This window comes from Sturnus vulgaris, chromosome 1, assembly GCF_052056855.1.
Source record: "Sturnus vulgaris isolate bStuVul1 chromosome 1, bStuVul1.hap1, whole genome shotgun sequence".
In the NCBI taxonomy this organism is placed as follows: Eukaryota; Metazoa; Chordata; class Aves; order Passeriformes; family Sturnidae; genus Sturnus; species Sturnus vulgaris.
This window is the reverse complement of record NC_142243.1, coordinates 23105604-23127452: the sequence shown is the minus strand read 5'-3', so window position 1 is coordinate 23127452 and position 21849 is coordinate 23105604. Positions and strand designations below refer to the sequence as shown.

The following is a 21849-nucleotide window of genomic DNA, read 5'->3' as shown; positions in this document are numbered from 1 at the left end:
CGCGGGCCCGGGCGGTCGCTCCGCCTCGGCGCCTCCCCGCCCGCCAGCCGCGCCTCCTGCTCTCGGCCCAGCCCGCAGCCCCGGCTCGCTCCCCCTTTCTCCGCCCGCGGTCAACAACCGGCGGCGGCAGCACAAGTTCAGGCCGCCGACCCGGAAACTCATCGGCAGCCGAGGCCCGCGGGGCTCCGACGGGAAGCGGATCCACCGCGCCGGGGGAGGGAGCGGGGCGGGGACGGGGCGGAGCAGGCCGGGACGCGGGGCCTGGGCGGCGGGCGCGGCGGGAGGATGCGGCGGGCAGGCAGCGGCAGGCGCCACCGAGGAAGGCAAGTCAGGCAGGGGGGAAGCGGGGCTGGGGCGAGCTCCCTCACCCCGGCCCCGGGGCGGTCCTGAGGGCGGGGGAGCCGGTCCCGTTCCGCGGGGATTCAGCTGGAGCGCCCCTCGGGGGCCGGTGCCCGGCGGCTCCTGGGCGCGGCCGGGGAAGTTCGGGGGCGTTTCCCGGCCGAGCGGTGCGGGGCGGGAGATGCTGGAGTGCGGAGCCGCCTCCCGCCCATCGCCCTCCGGCCGTGCCGAGGCGAGGCAACGCTGCGGGGCTCCCGATGGCCCTGGCCTCCCTCTTTCCCGGCGGGGGTGGCGCGGCCGGGAGTCCCGGCGGGTTCTGCCGGAGGCGGGAAGGGTCGGCGGTGCTGGGAGAGGCCTGGGCGAGGCGTGTGCCTAAGACCGGCAGCCTTTGGGGCCGCGTTGTTAGGTTTGGTCAGAATCAGTTCGTGGTGGTGTCTCCTGAAGCTGGTTGTGTTTATTGTCACATCCTTATAACCCCACCCTTCTTCATTCTCACTTTTTGTTTTCTGGAGTCATATTGCACTGTCGGCATGCTCATTCTGCACTGGATGTAGTGCACAGCAGTGGCAGAGGAAGTTCCCCTGCTGCTTATTTACCTGTCCTGCCACCAGGTGATCCGGCCGTACCAGTGCAGGTTCCCTCCACACAAGGCTATGACCCAAACCCTATGTATCCAAACACGTGTAAGGAAACCCAAGGAGCATGCCTTTCCCAGCTGTATATAAGGGATAGGTCAGCATGTTGCTTATTTAATGTTTTCAGATGCTACTAAAATGCAAATCATTACAGAAGAGCTGCTACCCTTCAGATATTATTCTATTCACATACCATCATTAAATCCTCTAACTAATGTATTTATCTTAACTGATGGTGAAAATATCCATGCTGTTATTTACGTTGAAGTTTTTTCAATATCTTTTCAGGTAGTCTTGATCCCAGGAAAATCACTGGACTAAGGGCATAGGAATCTGAAGACCTCTGTTTCTTCTAGAAGAAGTGGAGAAGCTAGAAACACTAACATTTAAAATATGTGGAGGAATTAATCTGCAAAAAGCATGTGCTTACTGATGCTATGGAATGAAAGAGTGTTCATTTTCAGATGAAGAAAATGATCAGCTGGAAGGTGGAAATGGTCAGACATAACCTTCTTTCTGGAAGCTGATATGTGATTTAGCTTTAGGAGGTTTTCCATATAATTTCCGTACAATTTTGTGATTTTAGGAATTGTCACCTTGCTTTAACAGAAGGGTAAGCAAAACTTTTTCTTAAATCTAAATGCTTCTATTCACTTTTGTCATACGCTAAAGATATATTTCTTTCAGAAGCTCTATTTGAATTAATTGTGCACCAGTTTGCATCCCCACTGAAATAAAACTAAGTAAATGAATCCATATTAAAGTTTATTTTTATCAGCTTTGTTACTTGGCTGTAGGCAAGACTGTGCTCTACTTTGTGGGGGGGAGATGAAAGCCAGGTATTTTCTTGAAATCCATGTGGAACTCATAGAAGTGCAGTACTTGTTATAGCACAATTTAAAAATTACAGTGCTTGTCACTTTGAAATGGCTTTCATTTTCAATTTAATGTCTTTTTCAGAATTTCTATGGCCTTTTGTCTGGTTTGCAAAATGGGGAAGATAGTTACAAAGTGGAAAAAATACATTGTTTTTATTTTAAAGATGGGTTAGACAATAAGCTTATTTGTATCAAATCTATATGACGTCCTATTTTCTCCTTTTATGAAAATGAAGCAGAATTATATCAGCCATTGGCATTTATCCAGCTAAAGAACAATAAATGAATAATGCAAAGCATCAGTGGATATGAGCACTGCATCCTGAAGTTTAGTGTGCTGATGGATTTTTTTTTTTCAGCTGAACTTTTTCTTCCTGTTTATTCATTATTTCCAGTGATAAAGTAAGAAGGAGAGATGGGAAACCCAGAAAACTTTGGAGATGCATATGTTGCTGTGATCCGTCCAAAAAATACTGCTAGCCTCAATTCTCGGGAATATCGAGCTAAATCCTATGAAGTAAAACTATTTATTTTCTTTATTTATTAGTTGTTTGACTTTTTAAATAGTATAGTAAATATGTAGTAATATAAAAGAAAAGAATGTGGCCTTGTCTTTTACTCTTTAGTCTGCTGCAGAGGTCATTCTGACTTCACCATTCTGCTCCTCAACATTTAGTACTTCTTGAATTTTGTTACTACTTTTACAGTGGCATTAAAAAAATAATATTTTTTAAAGTTCTGTGCTTCTTTCAGCTGTGCTTAAACTTCTTTGGTTTCATTATTGTTTGAAAGATTTTGCTGCTTGAAGTTCCCATTGAAGGCCAAAAGAAAAAAAGAAAGAAAGTCTTGCTGGAGACTAAACTTCAAGGAGGCACTGAGATAACCCAGAGCATCTTGGATTATGTATTAGAAGCCACCAAACCAATTTCACCAGCCAATCAGGGTATTAAAGGTAAAACCGTTTAATATACTATTGATAATACCATGAAAATATTTTTTAAATTGGCAAGGTTGTGCAAAAGCAAGAAATTAATATTAAAAAAAGAATATCTATTTTGAGGTTCATCAAAAAAAACTAAGCCAACTATACATCTGAAACCTTTCATTTACTTTTGTTTCTCTTTACCTTCCAACTCTATAAAATGCTTATTAAAAGATTGTTAATAAATTAATCTTTGACTCTGCTGCTTCTTCACCTCAAGTTTAGATTTATAGCTAAACTTCCAGTAAACCAGATCAAAGTTGCTTTTGTATCCATAACTTCAGCTAAAACTTGACTTGGGCTAGAGAACTGATAGATTATAAAGTCAGTTGTTCAGAAGACAGTATCTATATGAAAATATTTCTAGCATAACTGTATCACTCACAGATGGAATTTGATGAGTATATTTCTTTTCCTTGTTGTTTCATAGTTACTGTTACATAGCAAAGAACCTCACACTTGTGCTGACAAATTTGTTTGAGCCAGCCTATTACATTTCCAGGTTGGTATAAAGTATAATGACTAAAGGACTTCTGGTCTTTGCTGTGGACTTCATCTCTGTTGTTTATGTGGTAAAATGTTGCAGGTGGCAATAAATGCAGCTGAGTGAACATAACAGAGCTCATTATGCAGCAAACACAGAATAACAGAATTAATACACATAGAAGAATGCCTTCTAAAAGCAAAAAGTGTTCGTTGCATAGTTTGGAGAGTTTAAATTCAACTCACTCAGGTGGCCCAAGCATTAATTATACCCAGCTTAGTTTGTACACTGCTAAAATATGCAGCTGGGGTTGGAAAAGATGAAAAGGGCTACAGTCATATAATCTTTTCACGTTAATGGGTATGTACATATTTATGTTCTTTAAGTTTTCATATGTATTTAGATTTTCTTCACTTTCTTTAGATTATAGCTCATAATCATAAATTTTTCTTCCTAGAAACTTGGAAGATTGAATCAGATAGCCAGCTCTAGATTTTTTTCTTTGTTTTCATAATTAATTAATTGTTTTGTGGTTTGTCTATTTCTTATTTTTAAATAATGTGCAGGAAAGCGTGTGGTGTTAATGAAGAAGTTTCCTCTAGATGGAGAGAAGGCAGGCCAGGAGGCATCTCTTTACATTGTTCCAACTGTTGTGAAAGGTAACATTGAACATGATTTGTGAAGCTGCACCCATTTTAGCAGAAGCTCACTTGAGGGCTTATTTTTTTATATGAGATATTTTAAGTTGTGTATATTTATCTCATTGATATATGATTATATGTATAATTATATATATATTATATATTTATATAATATATTTTAATATTATATATCTATTTTTCTGTATTTAAATATTAAAAGTTGCAGGCAGGTGCAAAACTCGCTGAATATTTTATACTTTGAAGAAGTTACGTAAAATCAAGGAAGAAACCCTTGGTTTAATGTATTGCCTTTGTTTTTGTAACAATAGCACACTTCTGGTTTAAGCAGTATTTGTGCATTTGGTTATATTTCAAAACACAGGCCTTAACTTGTGTAGAATTTGCTGAATGCAACTCTAAGACATCCTACTCAGTTCAGTGTTCTCTACTCAGAGAAGAATGCTTAGTAAGTCTCTAAACAGTAAATAAATTCTTTAGAAAGCCAAGTAAATTACTTGTCAGGAAAGTATTTTTAAAATATTAAAGTAAAATGTCTGTGTGCTTTTGGGGAAACTTCTTTGGTTTTGCCTTACTTATAAGACTTGATAAAAACTATCAAATAGATACCACTGTGGAGTTACCAGTACCAATACATACCCCTCCTAGTCCTGAGTCATCTTCCTTTGTTTTCTGGTAACAGGATGCATTTAACATTTATTCCTCAAATGAACCTGATCACACTGATGGAATAGTGACAGAATATTTAGGGGTTTTAAGGCTGACCTGTTGGGTTGTGAATTGCTATGTAAGGATTGTATGTAATAGCTGTCAATTAATATTTGGAGAAAATTAAGTCACTCTAGTCTAAAGGTAGAATATAGTCTTAATTAGGGATGTATAACTACAAAAGATACAGAAGGGAAAATAAGATTCTTCTCACTGATGTGTCTTCAGAGTATGTTTCTTTTTTAGATAATACAAAATACACATACAGTCCTGGATGCCCTGTGTTCTACTGTTTACAAGACATCATGAGAGTCTGCAGCGAATCCAGCACACACTTCGCTACGCTTACTGCAAAAATGTTAATTGCCTTGGATAAGTAAGAGACACCATCAGTAAAAATACATTAAAATGAAAATTTGATATTTTATATCAAACTGTAAATACATATTAAAAAGATAATATGTCAGTGTGATACATAGTTTTTTGTAGCATTCTTGTGGTTAAGAAAGAAATCGTGGTATTTTCTTCATGTTTATCAGAAATGGAAACCTTGACAACATATTACTAAAAGTCTTTTTGCAAGCTCAAGAACGGTGTGTTTATTTAAATGAAGCAGCTTTTTGGAAGTTCATGCTCACAGTGAATGTTTTGTAAAATAATGTTTAATCTTCTGTAAATGACATAATTGTCATTTGAGTAAGAGCATTTGCCAGAGTGTAGTAAAAATATCCTGTAATTGTGTACTATTAAGATTTGCATTTAAACTAAATCTCCCTGTAGAAAGGGAGTGCATCTTCCCCAGACATACAAATTTATTTGCCGTAGGGAATTAACATTCAGAAAGTGATTAGTTGTTTGGCCAGATTTATAGTAGTTTGAAATTTGAATACATGAACAGGTTTTGTGTTGTTTTGGTGGGTTTTTTGTTTGTTTTCTGTTTTAGGTATTTTTTGGTTGTTGTTTTTTTTAATGTACCATTAACCAAGAAATGCCAGACACACTTGTATATGAACTTACTTGCAGTAATAAAGTTAGCTGAAACCTTTGGCTAACATAAAAAATCATGCTACATGCTACTACCTAAAAGGTTCTTTCTATGTGTAGGGTTTTTACAGTTTCTTAGTAGAGTTGTAGTGTTTCTGTGTATGCCATCGTACCAGTTAAATTTATTTGCTGCTTGCTGAATGCCTTCAGGCTCTAAGTTCTGCTTAGAAGTGTTTCAAGCCTCACAAGAAGCCTTGGAGGTATAATAGAAAATATGTACATAATCTGAAACAATACTTCTCAAACTGCCATATTTAATTTATCTACCAAATGTTTAGAGAAAATGCCTGAAAATGCCTTAGAGGGTGTTTATAGCATAATGACTACAATTTTACTGTTCTTTCTGCCAGGACCATGAGTAAGTGAAGAGAATGCTGCTTTTGCAGTATTATAGCTTGGATCTAGGACTTAAAAATAGGCCTAAGCATATGCACTGAACTGCAGGATATCTTCTGCCATCCTTACATATGATTCTGAGACAGACAAGATCCAAGTGGTCTGTCAGTGGATGTCCAAAGCATGTACTTACTTCTCTTTATTCTACTTCCAGGCTCAATCACTAAACAGAATGTGTTGTATTCCAGCAAGGCACATTGTAACCTCAAGCTTGTGAGAAAAGCATGTGCAGAAACCTAAATACAAACCTGGCTTTAGACCTCTAATGCACCACTTAATATAACACTGAAACAATTTAACAATTTGGTAAAAATATATTTATGCAAAACTTGAGATGAACAACTTGTCCTGAGCCCTGAGTTATCTTGCATATATGGTAGGAAAATGCAGCAGGTGTACAGTACTGACTTCACCTGGTAGCAGAGAATAAGAGAGCTCTAAAGCTCTTCAAGAGACTTAGCAGTTTGGAAACTGGACCTTCTGTTTTGTTGCCTTTTCCTGTCTTTCCCTAATGAAACACGTGAGCTGAAAAGCTTAAGTCAGTACAGATATTGAAACTCACACTTAAAAAAGCTGCTTTAAGTTTCAAAATTTGTTCAGAGTAGTAATGTTAATAAACTGAAAGTAAATGGAATGGTGACATGTTGGTGTGGTTAAGTTTTGTGGTTATAACCACTGTTACTGTTAGTGTATCATTTCCTTCTCTGAGAATTTGCATCTGCACAAAATTGAGCAAATACAACTGTTTTAGTGAGTGTGGTTAACAAATTTCACATTCAGGGAGTAATGTAGTCTTATAAAATTGGCTGTGCACATTGTAATTATTTTTTTAAATTCAAACGCGTGATTATCATATATGCAATTCTTAATCAAACAAAATAATGGACAGCATGATCAAAATGATCCTTGTCTACTTGAAAATTAATTACTTGCCCATTGTTTCCTGCAGGTGGTTGGATGAACGGCACACCCAGTCTCATTCCATCCCAGCTTTATTCAGACCATCTCCTCTTGAGAGAATTAAAACAAATGTAATAAACCCTGCCTATGCTATAGAACCTGGTCAAACAGAGAGCTCATTGCACATGGGTTATACTGCCCTGGAAATAAAGAGTAAAATGCTGGCATTGGAGAAAGCAGATATGTGTATCTATAATCCTTTGTTTGGATCTGACCTTCAATATACCAATAGGGTAAGAACTATATTTTCATTTTGTATTTGTGAAACATACATACATTTTAATTTTAGACTTCATTTATGTGATACGAGTGTGTGCTCACATCAGAGTTATTTAGCAGTAAGTGTGCACTACTTTTTCAAATCCTCATATTTGATCATAAGTCTCTTTCATTATAAAATGTTACTGTCATAACTTTAGTTTCAAGAGAATACCTGACTGGAATGGGGGATTGTGTAGCCACATCTCAGTAAGATAGTTTTTCAGTTGTGTTTAAATTATGTCTTCACAGGTTGACAAGGTGGTAATAAATCCATACTTTGGCCTTGGAGCCCCGGACTATTCAAAGATTCAGATTCCTAAAAGAGAAAAGTGGCAACGTAGCATGAGCAGTGTCACAGAGGACAAGTATTATGTTACATTCCTTTTTCTTTAATGGATAATTTTGTTTTGCTTTATTACAGTAGCACTTGGTAGACTTAGAATGAGATTGCTATTACTTTAGGCTTTACTGTATAAATATATTTTAAATGAAATTCTATTTGAAATCTCTAAGTATTGAAACACAACAGTTAAAGGATGAATCAAGAAAGGTAAATTATAAACATTAGAGAAGCATTTCTTACTCTAATAAATACAGCTATAGCTTGATTTCTGCATGATAAAAACATATTTGTATGAATACTGGCACATTTTAGCTGCATGAACTTCTCTTTTATTCTTCATGTAGATCTATGGTTAGTGCTAGGTTAGTAATTTTTAAAAAGTTGATGTTCTCAACAATTGTAATATTGTAATTTTGTAAAATTGTAAATTATAGTATTTCTGAACCATGTTTTTCCTGTTTCCCCTTTTAATTCATAGGGAACACCAGTGGGTAGATGATTTCCCTCTTCACCGCAGTGCTTGTGAAGGCGACTCTGATTTACTAAGCCACCTTCTGGATAAAAAGTTTTCTGTTAATCAGTTGGATAGTGACCACTGGGCACCAATCCATTATGCATGCTGGTGAGTCAAGGATAGCTTTGCCAGTCAAGTGCATTCTAGCTATCGTGATTCTTTAGGACTATCATTTATGTAATTTATCAGCCTCCGAAGGAAGAAATAAAAAAAAACCCTCTACACTTTTAGTGCTTTGATTATAATATATGTTAGTGTTAACCTTCTGAAAAGAAACATTGCTTCAGGTTTTGAGATAATTTTAATTTGAATGGTTTTTGGGGAGACCAGTTTTGGAGATCATGTCATCACTTACTTATTGCCTCTTGTATCTCTCCTGACTATCTATTCTAATTCCTGCTGGAGGCACTGGGTCTACTTTAGCATGCTAACTTTCACAGTCTGTGTTAACTTAAGCCTGTTAGCAGTTTTACAGCACAGCAGTAGCTGAGTTGAGCATGCTCTGGTGCTGGTCACATTTTGAGTGGGAAGCTGGACTAGGTGCTTTACAGAGGTCAGCATGTCTGACTATAACTGTGATTTAATCTGTAAGTGTTTGAAAGCTTTCCTTAGTCATAAAAATGCTTTTGTTTTATCTTTATGGAAGTTAGTCTGTTGTATATGTAGTGGTCAGTACATCTGATGGTAGGAATAACATGAAAATCAAACTTGGTAATAAAAAGCCCACAATCTTACTTGCTTTTTAGTGTTTGTCAGAAAGTTTGTAAATGTTTTATACATCAAGCATATGTAAGAGTTACCAGTTATAAGCTTGGGAGTTAAGAATCGTCAGGATCCATCTGCGTGACAATCAGAATCTGAACTCTGATTCTCACACTGATTATTTTTTTCCAGACAAAACCGGACTCTGTTCTGCCATGACTGAATTGCTGCAACTACTTTAACTTAGCTAGCTTAAAGCAAGGTTCAGTTTGTCTATAATGAATCCAATCAATAGTTACTAGACCAGTGGTTACCAAAGAAGTGTAGAACTGATATAAATTTCTACAAACTTAATTATGTTTCATTGTATCTGGTGTAATTTGAAAGCTAAAAACTCTTCAGTGTGAAAGAAACCACTTTTTCATAATCAGGGCCATCTGAAAAAAAATGATTATATATTTGCTGTATCTGTTCTGAATTAAACATGTCCGCAGGTATGGAAAAGTTGAAGCCACTCGAATGCTATTGGAGAAAGGGAAATGCAATCCAAATCTTTTGAATGGTCAGCTTAGCTCTCCTCTTCATTTTGCTGCTGGAGGTGGGCATGCCGAAATAGTACAAATTCTACTAAATCATCCAGAAATTGACAGAGTAAGTTCTGTTTGTGTATAGAAATAGTAGTTTTAGCAACAGTTTCTAGCTTGTGTGTGAGAAATATTTTGGTGTCCAGATCACAATGTATAAACACAATGATCTTGTTAAGTGTTTACTAAAAAATAGTTAAATATTTTTCATTACCTCTACTTTCCTATTTCGTATCAATTAAATGTATGAACTCTGGTATCAAAGATTTTAACTATCTCAAAAATGTGTAAATGTTTACCTGTCTCCAGTGAAATCAATGTAGAATCAGTGTTTCTGTTTGTTTGTAGCACATTACTGATCAACAAGGAAGATCTCCGCTGAATGTCTGTGAAGAGAACAAACAAAATGAGTGGGAAGAAGCTGCAAAACTACTGAAGGAAGCCATAAATAAACCTGTATGAGTTTATTTTCTAAATAGTTTAAAGTTTATATGTAATTAATCTTGTAGAAGAGCTAGAGTCACTTCAGGCTGTTATTGGAAATGTGCAGCACATTGAAATTGTTAGTGTAAATATTGGCAAACTGACATTTTGTCTCTTTAAATGTTTCTGTTCTGTTTCATGTCTCAAGAAATACATGTAAGACATGTAAACACGATGCTCCAATTTATATGTAGGAGCATCACATCAGCTCCTGATTTTCTGTCTAATTTTGATCACACAACCATCAGCTTTCTTTATGCATTCTTACCTTATATGTTGATAAACAGGAGCATTCAGCTGGCTAAATGTAGGCTTCCATGAAATAGGCTTGTCATCAGTTAGTCAGTGTAGGCTTCCTTGGCAGCCAGTGGAGATTTATCCAGGACAAGAAATAAAATTTACAATGCAATTTCTCTTATCCTGAAGTAGATTTAAAATTGGCCAAATTATATAAACCTACTGGTTTCTTTTCTTTGACTTCAGATGCAACCTATATCCCTGTAAGTAGGTGGTACTAAACCTGTCAGTTTTTCAAGATGTTTTAAATTATCTTCATTTCATTCTGCATGAATGATCTTCCAAAATAATTAAGGAAGGAACTGACCTTTATTTTAAGGATCTTCTTATGCAGTAGATCATGTGAAAGTGTGTGTCTCTAATGTCTCTATAGACTAATGGACATGTTTTAAGTAGATTTCAGAGTGTAATGTGTGATGTTGTCACTTACTACTATTGAATTAATACTCATATATATATATATATATATATATATAAAATAGTCATGTATATATATAATATAAATAAACTCCCCCTATAATCTAATAGAGCAGGAATTACTGTGACTACTGCAGCAAAAATAAACTGATGTTTTCCATTCCAACCTCATTTTCAATCAGTTGTCATTTTCCAAGCCATCTATCTTTTTTTTTCCAAATGTTTTTAGGAACTCAGTTCTTGATGACTTAGTAGATTTGAGGAAGAGAAATAACAAATTCCTGAAATGTTTTTATTCAAGCAGCTGAAACATCTAACTGTTGCAGAAATGAAAACAAGACATTTCATTGATTTATGGCTTGTGTATACATGCATTAAGCACCTGATTTATGTTTATGTATGTCTTTCAGGAGGCATACTGTGGACTCACATGCAATTCAGTGACAGCTATGGGAGTTCTGAAGGGGAAAATGAATTATTATTTATTAGATTTATTGAGATTATATTACAGGAGTGCTATAAGATTTAGTGAGATTGTATTCTTGTAGCAGGTTCTGAGGAAGGGGTGGCGCTTCCCTCTAAAAATAAGTCTTTTTAGTGTAGGGAGGAGAAATTCATAACCTGCCAGTAATAGCAAAGTGAACATTTTGGGATATGCATAGGCAGCTGAGCCCAGATCCCTCAGGGAACTTTTAAATACCTACTTGCCTTTGAGTTTAACAGAAGTCCTCAAAATACCAGCAAGATCTTTCTTGGAGTTACTGTTGTAAAATGCTCAGTATAAGAACCTGCACAGGACATGAAACAAGCAATTTAGATAAATAGTAAATATGTAGGAGTTGTGCAATGTTCTTTTTCCCAACATTGTAGATGTTGCTGATACATGGTAAAACTACTTTCCACTCTAGAAGCACCAACAGAAAGGATTTTAGCAAATTGTTTGTTTAATATGTTCCCATTTTTATGTAGTATGAAAAGGCACGGATTTATCGTATGGATGGGTCATATCGCTCTGTGGAGCTGAAACACGGAAACAACACAACTGTCCAGCAAATAATGGAGGGCATGCGCCTGTCTCAAGAAACTCAGCAGTACTTCACCATCTGGATCTGTTCTGAGAACCTCAGTAAGTAAAAAGGACAATGGTTATACTTGAGGGTTTATCATAGCTTGTTTTGACTTGCCTTTTGGAAAAAGTAATGCTGTCTTAGGAGAGTAGGAGACATGCTCTCTGACAGGCTTTACAGCCTGGTGTCTCCAAACTGCTTTCAGAGCTGTGGAGAGCTTCTCTGCTTTAGCTTTTTCTTTGGGTGTCCTCAACAGGTCTAACTGTATCACTCTGGCACCTATAATGTATTTCATCCAGGCAGATGAGACTGTTCCAGGTTGCCTTTCTGTTATGGGGCACCTTGGCTGTCTTACTAGTAACTTATTCTGGTTTTATCTGTATTTTTCTTCCTAGAGTATCTGAATTTGGATGCATGTAGTTGTTTTTACTATTGTTTAGTCTTTTTAAAACTACTAATTAAAATAAGATGATTAATGTTTTTTCTTTAGGTCCTTTAATCATATGAATTTTCCTGTGTTTTGCGCCAAAATAATTTTTGATAAACAAGTTTTAAAATATATTTGATGGGAAGAGAATTCTGATGTAAAATGTCATGCTTATATTTGTGGTATTTTTTGGCATTTCTGATCTAAATAAAAAAGATATTACAGTTTTTATTTGAGTTATATAGCAAAAGATAAATAGAAACCCAAATGAGTCAACTATTGGTTGGGTATTTTCAGATAATGTGGTCATCAATACTGCTGCAACACAATAGCTCTGGCACACGTTGTGGATTACAAAGCTAGTTCAGGTCTGGTGTTGACAGTGTCATTAACACAGAAGCCTTGCATTTAAAATATTATTTACTATTGCCAATGCTCTTCTGCAATGGTATTGTTAACTTTTTTTTTTAAGTAGCTCTAATTTTTGCAGGAAATATTTTCTTTATTTTTCTTTAATTTTTTTCTTCTGGTGTCATACCATTGGCCTTTTTACTTTGCTGTATGCCACATGACTACTGTAACCCTCAGCTAAACATAGATGTTAATGTGAAGAAAATGAAGTGTTTGAGGGTTAGTCTTGCTGCTTTTGCCTTTTCTAAATATGTATGTAATATTTTCATAGAATCATTAAGGTATTACCCTTGCATTTGGGGGGAAGAGCTCACCGATACATTGTTTGTGTAAAAGCAAGTAATTCTCTAGATATTTAGCCTAGATTTGAAAATGAGCTCCCGATTTATGGCTTCAAACAACTAATGGACAAATTTCATTATAAAGTATGTTGCAGTTTGTGTACAACTGTAAGCACCATAGGTTTCTTGCTTGTAAGACAGATGATGCTTTTCTGTGTTTGAATGTAAGATGGATAAGTTAAATGAACAGATTGTTCTATTGAAAGATGTTGCACTAGAACATATCCTTTAAAGTTTTTCATATAATGTGAAATGCCACCATGTGAAAGCCAGAGCAGTGAGGATGAGGCAGATACAGCCTCCTAGAACCTCACTCCTAGAAAAAGCCAAGTGATAATCCAAGGACAGGCAGGGTGAGTGAGTAAACCAAAGGTACAGACTCTAGTACGTAGTAGGACGGTAGCTGAAAGCTCTGTATTAATTTCTCAGCTCTCATATACACAGGAGAACATGAAATATTGATTGACTTTAGCCTGTTAAGAGTCAAGACATTTTACAGATTAAAAAGAAAAATGTCTGTTCTAAAAAGTTTATGGTTTTTATATATATACAAAAAGGGCAAATACATTTATAAGATAAATTATATCTCTATTTTTCTCTCAGAAATAGAATTATTGGACTTCGTATTTCTGCTATAATAATTGAGACAACAGTCTCTCATGTTTTATTATTGTGAAGGTCAGTCTTGGAACTCCATTAAATTTTTAAATAGCACTTCACTCCTGAGAAACTGAAAATAATGACGTTTCAACACTATTGCATTTAGTGAATTGATGCTAAGAATTTTGTCAATAAATCCATATTTTCAAAACCTTTTCTATATAGCAGTTCGGAAAATATAAGGAAAATTTTGTTAATGAGTCCTCAATTTTAGATACTCTGGTTGTGGTGCAGCATTTAATAATTTATGTATATATGTGTGTGTATGTGCTGGGTTATTCTGTTTGTTTATTTAGAAATAAACCTGTTATTTTTCAGGTCTCCAGCTGAAGCCATATCACAAGCCTTTGCAGCATATTCGAGACTGGCCTGAAATATTCACTGAACTGACAAACTTAGATCCTCAAAGGGAAACTTCACAGCTTTTCCTGAGAAGGGATGTGAGACTTCCACTGGAAATAGAAAAAAAGGTCAGCACTTGGAAGTGAATGAAATTATGGTCAGACTCAGTGAACACTCAGTGTGTATAGCGACTGTAGTAATTTCCAAACTTACTTAAAAATGGCATCTCCTTTTCTGCAATGGTTTGAGTCTTCACATTCTTCCCTCCCTCTCTCTTGCCTTCCCACCATCTCTTTGTTCTCTCTCCGTTTCTCAGCCTCTCAGTGGGGTTTATCCAATATGTCCATGTGTCAGTCTCTGTCTGTCATATGGCTAGAAACAACCTGCCTGATTTTATTCCTTGTGCTGTTTTTCAATTATTTAATTGGTCGATTTCACTGGGGTTTTTCAAACATATTACCAAAAGGAATTCGTGGGGGAAAAAATCCACAGATGCCAGTATTTCTGTGAGCTTTTGTATCAGGCATGGTGTGCTTGTTGCCTTTGATTTCTGTGTTAGATCAGTGAAGTGTTGAAGTAAGTCAGTGAAAAGCATGCTTCTATTACAAAGCACCACTAAAATACACACTTCAGTCAGGATCACATCTTTGTCTTCTGTCTCTGAATCAGTGAGAAATTGTATTTATAGTTTCTAAGCTTATTTTCCTTTTTTACAAAGAAATCATGTTATTCAATTTTTTTTAACAGATTGAGGATCCATTGGCTATTCTTATACTTTTTGATGAGGCCAGATATAATTTACTGAAAGGTTTTTATACATCACCTGATGCAAAGCTGATTACACTGGCAAGTTTGCTTCTACAAATAGTCTATGGAAATTATGAGAGCAAGAAACATAAGCAGGGCTTTCTAAAGTAAGTATGTGTTTAAAACTTTAAATTATGAGTTAGATAAAGTATTTTTAGATAGCACTTACTATGGAACCTTCACACTTTAGGTATGATATATTTGTTGGTTTTCTTCATCACTGAGCTATAGTTCAGAGTAATCACGTAACCCTTGTAGCATTAATAGAAGGTGGACACTGTGTGTGAAAATGCATTAATCTTAATTATTGCAGTCCTAGACAGAGGGTTGGAGGTTCTGTAGCATGTAAAAGCTGTCCTGAGGTACAGTAATACCAAAATAACAGTATTCATTTGGAGGGTTCTGACAGGACTGAGGCTTTGAGCAATGTTGAAGAAACATCTCACTATGGCAGTTAGACCAATGTCTGCGATTTACTTTTCCCTCTTTGGACAGACCATGCAGCAATATTGTTTCTCTTCTGTGATTTGTAGGAGAAATGCTGTACGAAATTGGTCAAACCCATAGAACCAGTAGGGCTCAGCCAGATGGTATTTTTCTGTCTCCTTCTCTCTGCATGCCAGCACAACAGTAGCTGAGCTATTTTGGGTTGGCTTGTTCTTCCCACATACATTTCTACAGCAGTATCTGAGCCCGTGAAGATTCTAGTTCTCTACTGTGTGCACCTTCACCCCCTGCCATCTCCACCTCACTTCATTCATGGAACAGCAGTTGTGCTGTTCAGGAATGCTCCTATGCTTCTCATATCTTACTCACAGCGTCAGCTGAGCTGCCTTGGCCTGGTGGGTTTTTGCATATATTGTCCTGCAGTTACACAGCCAATGGATGGAGCATAAGGAGAATGGAGTTTAAGTGGGGCTGCCCTCCTGTATGAGTGTGCAGTTCAGTGCAGCTCAAGTTTTGTATGAAACTGACTCCCAGCAGCTGCAAGGGGGTGTTCCTCTCCACACTGAGGCATATCTGTGGTTCCAAGTTCATCCTGCTTAATGGAAGTGTTCAGCTCTACAGACAGGACTACCTGCAAAGATAGTTTGGATTAGATGAAAAGCCATTTGGACATGCTTTCCATCCATATTCACATAGTTCTTCTCCATATAGATGAGGAGTTTAATAATCTGTTTTTCTTTTTGTATTTTACATAAATGTTCATTAAAAGACTGGTAATTCAAAAAATATATCCAGGCTGTTGTTTGTATGAGAGTATCCTTGACCTTAAAGATCTGATGCACTGTCCTGTGTAGGGTTTTTGCATGGCAGATCATATATACTGCCAAATACAGTTTAAATGGGTTACATCACTAAGTCTTGAGACTGTCTTAATTGTACATAAAAGCAAACCAGTGAAGGCTTACATTCTTCCTTTTAGCTTTTTTCGTTTCCTGCATTTTGTGTTTTTTAAAAAAGGCAGTTGATGTAAGTAGCTCCTTTTTTATGTCATGTAATATATAACTTAAATGTGGAAAATGACTGGGCTGAGTCCTGGGTAGTGCTGACTACAAGAGGGGAAGGAAGAGTATCTACAGTCTGTCATATTTTCTGAGTATGTGATATGCTGATGTAAATGGCATTTTGTATATAATTTTGGCTTCCAACCTGGAATTCACCAGACTGCTCTCTAACTGTGAGTCGTGCATTCTGCTGGCATTTCCCATGCCATGTCCAGGATGTGTAACACATGTATAATGTAAACATTATTAATGAATCTTCATGAACTGAGAATTGCATTGTATTTTAGGAAACCATCTCATCTGATGAGGCAAGATGAGTAGGAGCTGTCTAGCTCAGTATGTGACTTGAAGGTACACTGTGGCAGACATTGTTCTTTTTTCTTTGTTTAGTGAAGAAAAACTTTGTTCCTCTTTGTTTTTCTCTTAGTGAAGAAAATCTTAAATCTATCGTACCAATAACTAAACTAAAAAGCAAAGCTCCTCATTGGACAAACAGGATACTTCACGAATACAAGGTAAGATAAATAAGCAGGTAGTAGAAAATCCTGAATCCTGTTCTTAAACATTTTTGGCTGTTTAGTTGCCAATTAATGAACAGAAATACTGGTATAAAAAGCTAAAAATGTCTATGTTACGAATTTTTGGGATGGGTTGTTGGAATATATTTCTTGTACAGTTACAGATCTCTTTGTTAGAAGTAAATATATTTGTTATCTGTTTACCTTCAATGTTAGCTCTGTATTGGGCACACTTCCAATTCAGGCATAGGTGTGGAAAAATCTACGGTGATTTAAATTTCCATGTCTGCTTATAGCAATAGATCCCCAAAGTCCTTTTTGTCAGCGTAACTTGTATCTTAGGGATCTGGTAATGCTGCTGATGTGTATGTGTGCACACACACACACAAACTCCTTTGATTAGAGCAGTTAACTGAGCAAAAATTTCAGTTATTTTGGACTTGGGCTGCTTGTGTAAAAATGCATCTAACTGAGGGCTGTGGGTCCCAAATGAGGTCAGATTAAATTTGTGGTCTTCACAAGTAATTGTGGAAAAAGTGAAGTGTGTCAGAAAGAGAACTCTACCAGCTGATGTGCATCACTAAAGGTAGCTGCCAGGAAATGCTGCAGAGGCACTTAGGGAATGGTTTCAAACCTTGCCCCTCATTTTGAAATGGAATTACTCCTTCATAAATTTTCTTTTGGTGCCACACTTTTTGTCAGAAATTAGCACATCATTCCTATTCTTTCTCATAGAGATGAAGGAGGGGGCGATGGTGGTCTAAGACTATAGTGTAGCAAAGCCATCTGTATTGTCATCAAATTATATGTAAGAATGAGCATAGCTTTCTTGACTTCTGCTTTTGGGAGATTATATTGGGGTGTGGGACATGGAGGGAAGGGGAAAGCAGTTGCAGTCTTTTGTTTTGAAGATTTTACATGTTAGAAATGGCTGTGTAAGCTGTAAGGCAGGGTATGGATCCAGAGAAGCTGATCCTGTCTACTACACCCACAGTCATAGCCCCGTAACTGATGAAGATTTGTGTTCTCCCTTGTGTTTGTGCCTTCTAATCTTGTCCATGGCCCAACCAGCTTTTTGTTAAGAGTGGTTGTTATCATTCTGGTTTGGGGAGCACTCTAGCAATAGTTTGTTCTGACTGCTGCACTCTACTGAAGAGGAAGAAACCTGTCTCATTCTGAATGAAGGCTCCACTAATGAAAAGAGGTCTGCATCTCTCTTTTGCTTAGAAAAGAAAAAACAATCCATGTTTTTGGAAGGAGGTACTTGCTCATCTTACCATGTCTCACTGGATTGGACCCTTTAAAGGAGGAAGAGTACTTAGTTTTAAGAATTGTGCATTTAGTATCAGATGGGTGCATAGCTGCTGATCCCAAGCTCCAGTTACTTCTGAGAGAGGCAAATCTGTGGGGCCCTTCAGAGGTTGTGTGTCTATACTCAGATTTTCAAAGCTCATATAGGTATCTGGATTTTGCCTCAGTCTCTTCTAGTGCTTGAGCCTTTCCATGGCTCTAAGGTTTAATTTAGCTGTAGGAAGATGGCTGATGGGAAGGCACTTTGGAAATATGCATTTAGTAGGGATTGCACTTAACAGTGGATTTTCTTCAAACAATCACAACTGTTTGGAAGAACTTGCTGATTGCCACTGTTTTCTTTATTTTTAGAATCTCAGCACCAGTGAAGGTGTCAGTAAAGAGATGCATCACCTTCAGCGCATGTTCTTGCAGAATTGCTGGGAAATTCCTACTTATGGAGCAGCTTTTTTCACAGGACAGATATTCACCAAAGCAAGTTCAAGTAGCCATAAAGTCATCAAAGTGTACGTTGGAGTAAATGTAAAAGGCCTGCACCTCCTCAACATGGAAACAAAGGTCAGCTTAAGTGAACTGCCAGTGATAACTATAAGACTTAATTCTCTTATCTTAAAAATCTTTGTATTAGAAGTAATTTCACATCCAACCGTTTAGTTAAACTTGACTGAAAATTTTCAAGATTTTAAGGTCTTTATGAGTTCACTATAGTCTTGCATTTTTTCACTTTACTACTTTATGAACTACAATGGCGTTGTGGAACATAGTGGTTTAAGCCTGAATCCTGTCTTTGTGAATGAAGGGAAGTTCAGTTTGCAAGCATATTTATTAGGGTTGGAGCATATTTTCTGAGTGACAATTTCTTCCATTTGATCGTAGGCTTTACTCCTCAGCCTAAAGTATGGTTGCTTTATGTGGCAGTTGGGAGATGGAGATACGTGCTTTCAAATCCACAGTCTGGAAAACAAAATGAGCTTTATTGTGCATACCAAACAGGTAAGCACTATCGTTTTGCATCCTTTACATTCAATTATTTTTTTTCATAAATTAGATACACAAACCTCTTTTCTCTTGAGATTGACCACCCTTGCACAGTATAATACAAACCTAAGCCAAGCCCCCACAAAAATGATTTTGAAGCTTTATTAATATTTCAGAACGTTTGCTTGTTTTCTTAGCATGTGAAGCCTTCAGAATTCAAAATACATAAAATGCATCTATAATCATTACGATTAACTTTTTGTTTAATTGAAACTGTTTCTTGCATGTGCCCAATCCCTCATTCTCTTACATTGATTCCAAATATAATGAGATTCAGAGAGCTGAAGCCAGTAAATTTGTGATCAAAACTAATGAAGTTTGAGACTGGATAAAGCTGAGAATTGATTTTGTCATGTACTTGATCGTCACAGTTCTGAAATGCTGATAGAATTTAATTGCATCCCTTTACATAGGCAGGACTCGTTGTAAAACTCCTGATGAAATTAAATGGCCAGCTAATGCCAACTGAAAGAAACGAGTGATGGAAATGAACAGTAGTTATGAGATGGCATCTGATGGCTGAGCAAAAAACAACTTGTTCCTCCTCGTAACAGGACTTCCATGTACATGAATTTTACACAATAGAAAAGTCAATTTGTACAGTTTTTTTAACTTTGTACAGAAGCTGCATGGTTTATTTTTTTAAAAAAACTATACAACATATCTATTATTTTTATAAATATTTTTGTGTTTCATATATTAACTATTGTAGGGCTTGAGCTTAACCAATAAAGCTGATGAAATCTAAATGGTTTACCGAGTTCGATGAGCATGAATCCAGTAAAGCTTTTGTTCCCAGAGAAATATGGGACTACCAGTGCCATTAAGCAAGTCTCAGTTAACCTATTTACCTTTTGTGTTGTTGCGTGGAACATCAGAGAGGTGGCATATGTTGCAGTATTTTGTAGACACCATGTATTTTTAAGATACTATTGATAAATATGCTTAAGAGACCAGTTAGACCAGTTAGACTGTTGAGCAACTACTTTTGATAAAATCTTGTTTTTTATTTGGTTTCTGACAAACATTTGAGCCCACTTTATTTTTACTCTTAACTTTCTCGTACTTTGTATTCATATTTATTCTAAAGTACTGCATGAGGATGCCAAAAGGGAAATACTTTAAATCATTCAGAAGCCATATTGAATGTTTAGCATGCTTGTTTTGTAAAATGGATTTTTACTTTTGCTGTGCAATATAAACTGTATGTACGGAGGAGAGGGAGACAGGGATTTACAGATGAACCTTACTCAGAGGACTTCAGAAAGTTTAATAAATCTTACCCTGGATTGCAACACATATGCAGTAACAAAAACTCATACAGGAGGTACTAAGTTATTTCTCTTAAATAATTTTCCTACTGATTAATTCAGTTTCTTCAGGCTAAAAGCAGTGCAGGATGCAGGAATGAAGATGACAAGGAAGTCAGATACAGTTTGTAAGCATTCTGCCTGCTCTTTGTAGAGTCAGGGTTGGGGCTCAACAAGTTGGGTCCCAAGAAATGTAAGGTGGGATCCTATGCAGTCTGAAACATATCCTTGTACATTAAAATAGTATTTGTAACACAAATCTTTGAAATTTCTGGTTGTATTTCAGGGTTTTAAGTGCACTTGACTATTTCTTCCGTGTAAACTGCATGCTAAAACAGTGTGCAATATTTTGTAAAAAAAAAGCTTTTATAAAAAAAATAAAAATTAGCACTTGCCTCTAAGTTTTCAAATAAAAGCTAAAATGAATGTGAAGAACTGTGCTGTTGTATAGTACCTTTACTTATACCTTACTAGTAACTGCAGTTTAAGAAATTAAAGTAGTAAGCCGTTAAAAAAGTGAACAGGAGATTTGTATTTTGTATTCTTCTTAGCAAGCTGTACTTTTCTACTTAAACTTCACCGGCCTAAATAATGGTAAATATTCATGGATTGTTATGCTTTATTTAAGGTAAATAATGCAGCAGTCAGATCCTTCGTCATGCATCTCTGCTATCACTTGGCACTGGTATCAGAAATACATTTCTCTACATAGCACTTTCTTAGAAAACTAGAGGAAAATGTTAGAAAGGTGTGTCAGTTGCCTATATAATATCAATATGCCTTACTGCTGTGTAGTCCTTTCTGCTAAATTCTTATTTATTACTACCTAATAAATTGTTTGCAACAAGTCATATTTGGTGTTTCTATTTTTGTAGCCAGCATGAAGGTGCCATCAAATGTTACACCAAGCAGGTGTAACAGGTATTATTACCACAGGTAATTACCACGGAGCAATAGTTTGTAACATGTTTATCTTTGTAAGGTATGTAAAAAGAGCATCAGAAAGGACCAGTTCCATCATGACTCTGAATTAAGGTAGTGCACCTTGGTAACTGCTCAGGAATTTATCAGGTAAACTGGAAACTGTTCATCGTGGCAAGGCAGAGGTTTGCAGATGCTGCACATCAGTGGAGCCATTGAGCAGCAGGAGCCCAATTCTGCAGTCCCAGAGGTTTCTGGCACCTGGGTATGTAGGAGCTTATGCTGCCCTGCTGGGGCAAGGCAGGTGTGTGCTCTCCTTTCATCTGGAAGCAGGGGAATAAAAAATCCAACACCACTGAGACAGACCATTAGTAACAACCCTCATATCACTACCAAAGAACCAATGAAAATGAGCTGCAAGGTGGGCAAAGCTGACACTTGTGCCTTTGTAAACATGAGCTGCCAAGCTCACCACTTATAGTCCATCTAACAAGCACTTTCT

The 21849-nt window shown here is 37.0% G+C and overlaps 1 protein-coding gene across 2 annotated transcripts; it reads left to right on the top strand.

Annotated features, from left to right (window-relative positions):
• The first annotated feature begins 236 nt into the window (after positions 1-236).
• On the top strand, positions 237-21277 carry KRIT1 (KRIT1 ankyrin repeat containing). 2 transcript variants are annotated; one of them, XM_014875679.2, is made up of 18 exons: positions 237-323; positions 1263-1587; positions 2248-2369; positions 2645-2804; positions 3885-3977; positions 4932-5061; positions 7075-7318; positions 7596-7711; positions 8168-8311; positions 9400-9556; positions 9838-9945; positions 11656-11812; positions 13911-14062; positions 14682-14848; positions 16677-16764; positions 18430-18636; positions 18955-19071; positions 19530-21277. In XM_014875679.2, exons 3-18 carry the CDS (start codon positions 2268-2270, stop codon positions 19596-19598), a joined length of 2211 nt encoding a protein of 736 aa, XP_014731165.1. In that variant the 5' UTR covers positions 237-323; positions 1263-1587; positions 2248-2267; the 3' UTR covers positions 19599-21277. The 2 variants fall into 2 exon arrangements, with proteins under 2 accessions (XP_014731165.1, XP_088017694.1); XM_088161568.1 differs by lacking the exons at positions 237-323; positions 1263-1587 and having other exon boundaries at positions 2129-2369.
• Positions 21278-21849: the final 572 nt, after the last annotated feature.